This window comes from Glycine soja, chromosome 7, assembly GCF_004193775.1.
Source record: "Glycine soja cultivar W05 chromosome 7, ASM419377v2, whole genome shotgun sequence".
NCBI lineage: Eukaryota > Viridiplantae > Streptophyta > Magnoliopsida > Fabales > Fabaceae > Glycine > Glycine soja.
This window is the reverse complement of record NC_041008.1, coordinates 38,822,572-38,834,616: the sequence shown is the minus strand read 5'-3', so window position 1 is coordinate 38,834,616 and position 12,045 is coordinate 38,822,572. Positions and strand designations below refer to the sequence as shown.

The following is a 12,045-nucleotide window of genomic DNA, read 5'->3' as shown; positions in this document are numbered from 1 at the left end:
GGGCTTGGATTAGAATGTCTTTAGCGCTTAAGTGAACATAACTAGTGTATTGACCCGCGGTGTTCTTTTGTAAGGTTACACACACCGTAGACGGGTGTCAAAATGAAAAAATATATTTCAAACATTGTGGTGGAGAACTTATTTGTTAGAAATTACAACATTTTTTTGGTGTTTTTTCACGTCCGTTACAAATAAACGCTAACAAAAATCTTTTTTTTGGTAGTGTGTAATGTAGAAGTTAAAATAGTAGTGATTTTTAATAAATTTAATTTTAAAAGAAGTGATTTGAAACGATTTCATTTGTTCATGTTGCATTTATGTATCACCTAACATTCTTCATCATTCATACCCTATGCATCAGGCGGGTAGGAAACTTGTCTATACGCGCGGGTATTCCATGAAACTTTGTTTACATTAGATCACGTGGAGTATATACAGAAATTGCTATAATAAGAACATAAGTACGAACTCATCGTCAATCAAATTCATAGCAGCAAAGGCTTGTTCTCTGAATCTAATCCAAGTTGCAACAACAGCGCTAGCTATGTTCATTCATGGAAGGGAAAACGTAATCTTTCGCTCAATATGCAAATTGCTGGAAAATTAGTATGGGAACTCAGACATGAAACAATGCAAGTGGAGCTGCAATGCAGTGAAAATTGCGGCACGTGAGACCCGTGTTGTTTTCTCTTATTCCATATATTCAATGCAATGTCAAAACTTGCGGCTACTTCACTAAACAACTATTTTTTTTATGAGACTCCACGACACAGTTTATAAGTAGCATATAGGATAAATTAAGCATTTTGAGAGTTGAGATAGAGTAGTTTACATAAAGCTAATATGAAATGGATATATAACGTATAATATAGTTAGTTAATTATGATGTATGAGTTATTGGAAATTTTTTATATTTATCTTTGATTCTTACGGAAAAAAAATAAATAACTTATATTTTATTTTTATTTTTTTTAAAAAAAGTTCAAATATCATGGTAGCTAGGCCTTGGTTCTATATACATCCCTTAATTATATTGATCATAAAATGCATATGCATATATGAAATTTAATCTAACCACTACCATTTCTCACTATAATTGCAAGGTAAATCTAGTCACTACTTAGTATTTACAATCTTACAACACTCAGTAAAAAAAAAGTGTTGATTCCTTGCATTTATCGTACATTAAGCTATGTTCTGTCCCTTTCCTTATTGTTCGTCCATGCTGGTGCATCTGAAAAGTGGAAAAACTTCTGCTTTGGCGGCAGATAAAGACTAGCCAAGTGGGCCACTAGTTTTCAAAGTCATCGTCAGCATGAAACCAATCTAAAATTGCATAGTACCTTCCAAACTATGGTTGGCAACTTGCGTCCATGTTGTTGGCCGCATGCGGTGTTAAAGTACTACCACTATTAATTACACTATTCATTTTATTGGTCAAGATAAATATATAAGTTAAAATTAGTATATGTTGATTATTTATAAGCCATCACAGTACCTATCACTTTGTTTAAGAAAAATATTATATTTAAATGCATCTTGTCTGTTCAAACCCTAAGTTAAAATCATGAACGCAGTAGGACTAATGCCAATTGCAAACTCCATTACTCCATGGTCATGCCAACTAGTAGTGCTCACATGTAGCATGACATAGATTTTATTTTTTTTTTTCAGTATTCCCATATACTCCTTTCCTTCAAATAGAAACACTCATTGTTTTGACTGAGATATGTAGGTTTAACACATTCTCCAATAACAAACCGTTTATGTGAAAAATTTAAGTGCGTTTTCCTAATTATATGGGTGTTTTTTAGCTTCTTCAATCAATATCAGAGATTAAATTTTATTAGGCGTGTTACCAAGATTGAACCTTAACTTTTATCAAAAAATAATACCAAAAATATCTGAGAAAATATTACATAAATTCTTTCTTAGTTTATTATCTTTTATATTATGTGTTTAACGCAACATAATTAATTACTTCTTTTCAGTTATGTATTTATTTTTATTTAGTTTTTAAATATTTAGCACATTTATCATACATGAAAAAAAATCATATTAAAAATTTAAAATAATATATACATTATCTATTTATATTTTAATTTTTAAATAGCCATATTTATATTTTAAAATACACATGAAATAAATCAGATTAATATATGTTAGTATAGTTTTGAAAAACAGTTATCAAAGGCACTATCTTTCTTTCTTTGTTGTTTTCCATTTTCTTTAAAGTTATCATAGCATATCATAATTCGTGATTTGCAAATCCCAACTATTCTCTTTTTCTGGCATATAAAATCTCCATATGTTAACGCCCAAAAGAAAAGAAAAAAAAAACTTTTGTATGTTGATTTTTTTATTGGTTAAACTAATACACCTTTAGTCCTTTTCATTTTAAAATAAATGTTGCTTTTTTGTATTGAATAAAAATTAAGATAACTAATAAATTCTAATAAAAAATTAAATGAAGCTAGACTTTCCTTTCATTTATATTAAATATTCTTAATACTTTGTCTCTTAAAAAAAGAATGTAATTAATCTAGTTGTATAACTATCAAGATATGGTTCTTAAAAGAAAGTGTAATACAGAAGGATCATGGTTTTTGTTTTTTTTTTTTGTCATGAAACCATAACTATCTTTGTTAAAGACAAACTCGCTGGAGGTAGACAAATTACTATGGATTGCAAATTTTTCTCTATGAATATTCAGTGTCAGGGCTTGAATGAAAACAAGTAATAAATCTTTTTTCTTTATAGTATGAATGATAAAAAAATTTAAAAAATACTAAAACATTTTATTTCAAAATAAATGGAGCAATTAATATTTTTGTAACGATCAATTAGTGATATTATCATATTAGTTAATTAGGTCATTTTCAATGTCGTTGTTTATATGGGTTGTTTCAAGTTAAGCATCGTATAATACTACATATAACCTAACATTGCTTATACAAGCCAGCAACACTACTTAAAAATTTGTTAAGGATAAAAAAATGGTTTTTATGCTCTGAATAAGAGAAATTAACACTGGACCGCAAAAAATTAAGTTGAAAAACTTTATCAACCTTAACATTGAGGTGACTTTTTATGAAGAGTGCTTAAATATATATGGTTCTCAAAATTAAGATAAGCACCGCAAATATTACTCTTCTTCTTCATACTACGACCTTCGTTCCAGTATTGTCTCTTTTCTATACTATGACCTTTGTTCCTCTTTAAAAATATTTTTTTAAAATTTTTCTTCAAGAAATGTTAGATGCACACTCTCTTATTAGTTAAAACTTATTAAAAATGATAAAATTTTGTGAGTTTCATATCAATTTTGATGATTCTTTCTCCTAATTTTGTAATTTTTAATAAATTCTAACAAATTAAAGAGTATATGTTTGAAGGAATGTGTTAGAGAATGTGTTTCTAAATTTCTATCCTTCCATTCTATCATTTTAAAATTTAAAAACCAAAAGGAGTTAGGTATAGAAGGGACTAATTTTTGACAATGTAACAAACCAAAGTTTAAATCTCATTGATATACTCACATTTGGTGTCCGACAATGTGTTAGATATTTTTTCATGGGGACAACATCTCAAATATGATTGCATTCAAAGGAAAATGCATGTATGGAATTAAAAAAAATTAATACATTACTATTAATTACTTTTTGTCTATTACGCCATTAATTTTAATCATTAATTATTTAATACATTCATCATAAAATTAATGAGATATGAAGAATAATAAATGATAGATAGGTTGATCAATAAATAGACAAAATAAGTTATATATGTAAAATAATTGTATATTATCATTCAATTATAAATCATTATATATTATAATTTTTTATTTTGATTTCTATGTAGTTAGCAATCCATACCCATTAAACTCGTATAAATAAATAGTAAAACGAAAATTAGAAACAATTTTTATAAAAACAAGTTTTTTTAGTGTCTAATAGTAACAATAAGGTTTGAGTTTAATACCTTATATAAAATTATAAATTATTCAAATTTCTCACCACTAAACAGATCTATAAAGTTTTAATAAAAGAAAAAGAATACTAGTATATGTCTTAATTCATATACCATAACCTTAAATAATATTTAAAAAGTATTTTTTGTTATTTAAGGTTGATCACCTAATTTGTTTGATTCAAGAAGATAAAAGGAAACGGAAGGATTTTTTTATATATAAAAAAAAGATCACAATTACTTTTGCATGAGTCAATCTTAGGAGGACGATAAATTTCTTCCATTAATTATTTAATATAATTGTATTCTAATGATTCAAATCCAAAACCTTGGATCCACAACTCTCAAATAAAAAAAGAAAAAAAAAACTAATGTAGTTAAAAAAAAAATATTAATATTAATGCATTTCTATTATAATTTTTATTATCCTCTCAACATAATTTGTAATAAAATCTTTTTATTTATGAGTTCTTTAACTAAAACCTTTAAACAAAACACCTTCTATTTTTTCACGAACCTGAGACAAGATTAAATAGAAGAAAATAATGATTACGTGTATCTTTTCCAAAGGGATAGCAATACCGACCAATCAATAAAACTCAAGAATACACATAAAGCTTACGGATCAGTACTTGTGGCTCTTACGAATTTGAAGGTATCAGTGACAGTCAAATGTGTCAAGCTTGAATTTCCTCCTTCATAAAATAATTAAGATATGAGGACTTTGAAAGGGGTTATTATCTAATAATGCTTCAAATGAAAACACGCCACATGAGGCATGTTGTCTTTATATCTTTCTCAAAAAATGAAAGTGAAAGGCAAAGTATATATAGAAGATGGCGTTGATAATGGCATAGCAAAACGCCACTAGTGTTTCAGAGCAGTGCACATGTTGAGTTTCAAATTCCCAATAAATGCCACCACCAAGAGTTTTTTTTCCATATAGTCCTCAAAAATTATATTCGCCCACACAATCAAACAAGAGAAAAAGGATTATATAAATAATATGTAAAATAAATTATACACTCACCCATTCATAATTCCCTATATATAATAAATTTATTAATTTTTAAAATAATTCAAATAATAATTTATAATTAGATAACAGTATATATAATAAATTTATTAATTTTTAAAATAATTCAAATAATAATTTATAATTAGATAACAGTATCAGAATAGACATTAATTTCATCAAACAAACCAACACAAAAGAGGGTCATCTTAGCACCATGTTTTCTGGCTTTCCCATTTTCTTTCCTTTCATCATTACAAGCCCCACTTAGCCTTCATTTTCCCATGTCCCCATTCATTCTCTCACAACAGTTGTGGTCTCCTTCGAGTCAAAAAGGATAATTAAAATGCTGAAATCAGAGAAAGAGGAACTAACTGTCTTTGCAACATCATTGCTTTTTACGAATGTTCAAAGCTTTCATTCAACACCCTGTGACTCAAAAGAAAACGAGGTCCCTACTACAAAGGAAAAAACAACAACACAAAATTAAAGAGAGAGAAAAAAAAAAAAAAAACTTCAATGGCTCACACATCGTGTACTTTTTCTGTTCACAGTTCACTCCTTGAACAAGAATCCAATTTATTGCTCTAACCTAAACCCACTAGCAAGCTAGTTTGACTTCTCCTTACACAACATTGCGACAATTTCACGGTTCACGAAAACGAAATCACTCATCACATTACCAAGTGAACCCAAACTCAAGTTCAATTCAGCATTAGTGTTATCATTCAATCAAACAATCATTCATCTTGATACTTAAAATTAATATAAAGAACCCATGTTTTTTAAGAGACCATATATATCCTCTCTACCGAAGACAATTTTGTTCAAGCGGATACAACTATTATGAATGATAAAACTCTTAATTAACATGACTACATACCTAAAACTTGAACTCAAAACTACTAATAAAACTGAAATAACCTTGTCAGATTGATCCACAAGGGTACCCATTTTAATTAAATAACAATAAGAAACATTATATCAAATTTAGTCCTAAAAATAAGCAAGACAACCTTAATTATTACACAAGGGTGAATTTGTTTTCAACGTTTTGACAAGGGAAACACATGATGTGTGGATCTACCTTGTCCTTGGGGGTGTTAGCCTGCGCCCTGTTGTGCTTGGGGAAGAGAGGCACAAAGCACTTCCACACACACACCTAGAATGCCCTGAACTGAATGCCTGCATCTCTTGTTGGCACCTTCCCCTCACTCGGAAAGACAACAAAAAGGGTCAAGATTCCTTACCCATTCTTCTACTCTTTCTTTGACAGCTCGCCCAACCCAACACTGCTTTTCTTTTGCCATCCCATGTAGTAGTAAGTCTCTCTCTCTCTCTCTCTCACAAACCCAAGTTTCATAATTCTCATCCCTACCACTCTGCAAGGACTGCACTTAGGTATAACGTTTCATTATCATCATTGCCCTCAAGCGGAAGCAACTGAATTCGATCACATAATTCAAATTCGGCATTAATTGAAGGGTTTGACAGTGTGCAAAACGAAGTGGAGTAAATTAAAATCCTCTGAAATACGCAGCGACCTAGCATGAACCACATTTAATTTTCTTATTTATTTTTAATTTCTTTATAAATAAAACAAAGACCAAAAGTCAAAAACGAAGAAGAACCGAAATTTACGGTTGATAGTAGTAAAACCATTACTCTCATTAAATTCCCATACTACATCCCAATACCCTCATCCGCATGGCTCCTAATAATTGACAAATTTATTATTAATACCCAAAGTTAATTAAACTCCACGAGCTCAATAATTAGCATTAAAAATTGAAAATAAAAACGGTCAAAATAAATTTCCACCCTTCCGCAGTTCCGCTCCTTCTCTTAATTAGCATTGAATTAACACTTAACAAAGAGAGAAAAAAGTGAAAAGCACAATTATAAAAGAGAAAAAAAAAAAGCAAAAATTTACTACATACAATTGAAGCAAGAATCTTGTTCCATTCTCAGCATAAGCCATTACAAGTTTATCCCTCTCATTCTTTCTCGTTGACTCTTTTTTTCCCTCCTCATGAATGCCATAAAAATATACTACTATATAAGAATCTTACAAGAAAATCTAAAAAGGAAAATAGAATTAGTTAATTAATAGAAATTATTATTATTATCATTACTAATATATATTTTTTTTTGGGGGGGGGGGGGGGGGGTTGAAAATTTTAAGAGGAGGAAGAAGAACCGGAACCTGGGGACGCGGCGGCGGCGGTGGTGGTGGGGAAGAGGGGCAAAAGACGAGGCTTTTCGTCGCGAGGAGTGGACGCGGGAGAAGGGTGCAAGAAGAACCCTTTCTCCTTGATGGCTTTCTCTTCAGTAGCTTCGGCTGTGTCCATAACCATACCGGCGCCGTTTTCGTTGAGGGAACGGGAACGGTTGAAGGGGTCGGGTATGAGGGGCGTGACGGGGCTGAGAACGAGCGCGGGGAAGTCGAGGATGCTGGGAGAGAGAACCTCGTGGTGTTTCCTCGGCGAGAAAGACGAAACGACGACGTTGTTGAGAGGGTTGATGCTGAGATTCTTGCTGAGCGAGTTTCTTCGTTCGAAGAGCTTGAAACCCGTTTGTTTTTTGATGGGTGGGATGTGAGTGTGGGGTTTTGCAGGTTCAGAGGCCGAGGCTGAGGCTTGTTTTGCGGTTTGGGTGGATCCGGTTAGCATTTGGACGACTTGCTTGAAGGAGGTGGTGTCGGCTTGGACAAAGGTTGTCGGGTACGGGTTGGCGGATTCGGATCTGGTCACGGGCTTCGGAGGGTACGATGATGTCGGAGATTGAGCAGCCGCCGCGGTCGGAGTCAGAGGTGACAGCAATTGGGTGTGGTGGAGTCCATTGTTGTTGCTGCTAGTGCTGCTGGTGCTGCTGCTGTTTGAAGAACTCAAACTGTGGCGTGGCGAAGGAACAAGACTCACGCCGCCGCGGTGGTGGTGGTGCTCTTGGTGGTACCTCGGAGAGTCCATGGTTGACGGGGAGATATTAACAAAGAAACGAAACGAGGGGAAAAAGAAGAGAAAGAGAGAAAGAGAAAAATCTCTCTCTCTTACTCTCTGTAATTTGGTTTGGTAAGAAATGTGTATTCGTAGGGCCCTTTTTCTTTTTTCTCTGAGAGTGAGAGCAATAGGCCACTCCCTACGCGCTATTTAAACTGTGTGTGCTTCATATGCAGGAAGAGGTGGACCAACTAAGCAAGTTTCAAATTTGTTTAGACATTTAATTTTTATTTTGTTTGCAGTTAATGATATTTTTAATGCTTTTTTTTTCTTCAATATAATTTAATTTGTACTGCACTAGTATGTGTTAATGAGTCCAAGTCAACCCAGCAGAAAAGATTCTGGATGTAATTTTTAATGTTTGCCATTTTTTACTATAACTATTTTTTTTAGCTGATACATGCACACACACTGTTGACTGTATTTTCTTTTTATGTAAAAATATTAATTGTTGTAATGGAGAATTTGGACTCTGCAAATGATAAATTTATCCGGATTTGTTAATGTGGGGAAACAGATGGGGCAGATTCATTCATTTTATGCAGATGACTAATGTGGATTTATCCGGATTTGTTCACTGTGTTAAAATGTGATTTTGGTTTTTTAGTAATGTATTTTTTTATTATATTTTCTTTTTTGTACAAATATTAATGGTCACATAATGAATTATTTGGGCTCTGAAAATAATACATTTCTCCGGATTTGTAGGTGTGGGGAAACAGATGGGGGGGATTCATTCAAATTATGCACATGGTTAATTTGTTCACCACTAGTATGTTCAAATATGATTTGGTTGTGTTGTAAGAGAAATGTTACTGATATTCTTTCTACTACTTTTTATATGATTGGTTAAGTTTATTAAAAATTATCAATTTTAAGGGTCAAAACATTCTTTCAATTTAAATGTAAGACTTACTAATCAAATTTTAATCAATTATGTTGAGATTGTTAAAAAGAAGGTCTTAGAAAGAGTATTATTAGCGCTCCTCTCCTATATTTTTTATTAAAAAAAAGACCAATATCATGTGGGGTTTGCATATTTTATTTGGATAATAATGACAATAATATTCATTAAGGAAAAAAGATAAGTGGAAGCCCCTCATGTTATTAGACACTTAGTGAGAGAGGAATAAAAAGAATAAAATACAAATATTATAGGATTTATGATTTGATAAAAAAAAAGACATAAAATAAATAAATAAAAAATGCTAATCAAATGTTTAAAATGAATAAGTATTTAAGCATCATTACTCATTGGTTAAAGGATTTCATTGTGTATTTATTAAAAAGAAACAATTGTACATATGCATAACAGCTGTATCCTTTTTTCATATGTAAATGGAGAAAAAAAAAATTAAGTGTGCATCCTCGTATTAATTCAATATTAATGGTGTTTTCATGTATTTTGAATTCCGATTGTGGTGGAGATACTAGGAATTATCAAGTTTACTATAATTTGCCTTGTACAATAACTTGATCACACCTTTTGATAAGTTATTTTCATCAATAAAACTCACTTGCTTTTAAAAAAAATGGAAAAAAAAAGATTTGAAAATGATTCATGTCATCACTAATGGAAAATTCAAAAAATCAATAATATAATATAGAATTTGAATAATTTAAAATTTTCTCTTACATATTATCATACTCTAATTATATTGATGTACCATACTCTAATTTAAATTTTTCTCTTACATATTATCATACTCTAATTATATAGAACATCAAAATGTTAGAAAAATATTGATCTACCATACTAAGTGGAGATGTAGAGTTGTGCCTTTGATTGTTGTCACATGATGGAAATTGAGTGCATCAATTGTGTCCTTAGTCAAAATCCAAGTCTTAACAAACGATTATAATTAGACTGACATGTTGGAGTATTCCTTAACCAATTTTCTCAAAGTAAAGGTCTTTTTGGTAAACATGATGGATTGTCAAATTGCTTTGCACAACTCCAGAATTGAAGTTATTAACCTTAAGATCTTCGACATTAGGCCAACTAGGGAATTTCTTGTCAAGCAAATATCTATTTGGCCTATCTTTGTCATAATTAAACACTTTCCAATATTTAAGTAGATCAATAGAACATGAAGCAAACAACCATTCATAAATCAATTTAGCCATTCAGCTAATATTTGGAGAAGGCAATTACCGTATCTAAAATCAAATTTACAAATAATTAATAATGTATAGTTTTATCGATTTTTCCCTATGGAAATAGATATAATATATTGAATCATGTTTAGATTACACTATTTGAAAATAAAGTGAAAAAAATAATCTATTTTTAAATCCAATTTTTTTTTTCATACACCAATACAAGATTCCAATAAGACTAATATTTAAAGATAGAAACCTTAAGGAGGAAACAAAGGACTTTGTCCTAGGTAACATCTAAAGATTACTCCAAATTCCATAGGTGGAATGAAAAAGACAATTGTAAATTTTTTTAACAATAAAAGATTGAGATTTAGTAATTTGGTAGCATTTGGTGTCATGAGAATAAAACAATTCTAAAAAAACTACATTAAGAAAGAGAAGTAATCTAATGGAACTTAATACAAATAGTACTAGAAAAAAAAACACAAAATCCTACTCCAATTGATGTACATACTAATTGTTGTCCGGTGAAGTCTAAGTAGTATATCATGCAATAACTCATAATTCATAACATAGAAAATGACACCTTAACTCTTAAACATTAACCCCAACATTCTCACTAATCATGCGTGGAATTCACCTGATGAGAGCCTAGGCTACCAACATTTGTATAGTTTGAAGAAAAATATAAATATTAAAATACAAGCTTACAAGACAATTTCCAAAACTAAATGCAAGGTGCTGAAATGGTAAAGTAAGGTGGCTATCTCATATTTATGGTGACTCTCTAAAATAACAATTATGAGAAGACCCTTTACCACCAGTTCAAACACATACAAAGAGCTTTCACATATTGTTTTCCCTTTCGACATTTAAGTATCCTATTACTTCTGATCCAAGTAAGACCATTGTTAGAATAATTTAACAACATTATCCTTGCTTTTGAGCCCCTTTAGAGTTGAATACACTATATTGCTAAAGTTTAAACATATTCCTTAACAATAATTAGAAGTGATTACAACATTTTTAAACTAGTAAAAAAAACTTGGGTATGAATAAAATGGAAACTCAATATACATTCAAATAAATTTAACTAACTTTCTAACATTTATAAGACTAATTTCTCAAGTGTAACACTTTATGAAGGCTACTTGCTATAGAAAGTCTACAAGGGAAAAAAAATATTAATTAGAACACATTATAACATCATTCAAGCAAGACAAGTGCTTTTGAAGCTCAATATCCACCTTTTAAGGAACGTTCCTTCTTTGAAAATCACTCCAAAATATGTTTGTTTCAATTGTAATAACTTAAAGAGTGTGTTTGAGCTCTGCGGTATATAGTACATCCACTTTTAAGTGTTAAAAATGCATGGAATCTTATGTCTTTGAGAAGAATAAAAAAAGGTGTTTCTTAAGAGATAATTAATGAGGATTTGAAGTGTCTCGTAAGTCAATTGCTAATAGTTGTGTTTGTTTAGAAGCTTTGAAGTTAGTGTAGAATTTGCAAAGGCTTTGTGAAAGAATATCAGTGTATGCTAATCCTTAAGGGTTATGGAAAAAGAATACTTGTATAATCAAGGTTCATTACAATCTATTTCTGATAACTTTTCAAAAGCATAATTTTAGGTTAAACATTACATACATGACAATTTTATTGAACCTCAACATCTTGATTTAAAGTATTTCTAGTGATTAATTATAAATATTGGGGACGACATATTGTTTGATTTAATAATAATAATAATGAGCTTCTAAGAATCTTTTGATGGTAAGGTGTGAAAACTTGAGTAACAGATTAAAAAGAGTCTTAATATGTAATACGTACCCCTATTTTTATTTTATCAGGTGTGTTTATTTATATTCAGTATTTTATGAACAAATGAATGTGAACTCAAAATTATGAGACATAGTTCAGCTCAAAACAGTGAATGTTACTTAGTTATAACTTTTAATGATT

The 12,045-nt window shown here is 30.7% G+C and overlaps 1 protein-coding gene across 4 annotated transcripts; it reads right to left on the bottom strand.

Moving 5' to 3' along the window:
* Positions 1-5,081: 5,081 nt before the first annotated feature.
* Positions 5,082-8,247, bottom strand: LOC114419555 (VQ motif-containing protein 4-like). Of its 4 annotated transcripts, none has more exons than XM_028385256.1 (2): positions 7,191-8,247; positions 5,082-5,442 (listed from the first exon to the last, which is right to left on the bottom strand). In XM_028385256.1, the coding sequence occupies exons 1-2, from the start codon at positions 7,951-7,953 to the stop codon at positions 5,402-5,404; spliced, it is 804 nt and encodes a 267-aa protein (XP_028241057.1). In that variant the 5' UTR covers positions 7,954-8,247; the 3' UTR covers positions 5,082-5,401. The 4 variants fall into 4 exon arrangements, with proteins under 4 accessions (XP_028241057.1, XP_028241058.1, XP_028241055.1 ...); XM_028385257.1 differs by having other exon boundaries at positions 5,082-5,439; XM_028385254.1 differs by lacking the exon at positions 5,082-5,442 and adding an exon at positions 5,766-6,528.
* Positions 8,248-12,045: the final 3,798 nt, after the last annotated feature.

Excerpts from the sequence above, each read along its gene's own strand:
- LOC114419555 (XM_028385254.1), bottom strand. The coding sequence starts at position 7,953 with ATGGACTCTCCGAGGTACCACCAAGAGCACCACCACCACCGCGGCGGC. Across the intron at positions 6,529-7,190 it reads CGCCGCCGCCGCGTCCCCAG|GTCGCTGCGTATTTCAGAGG; the intron begins GTTCCGGTTCTT and ends GGTTCATGCTAG.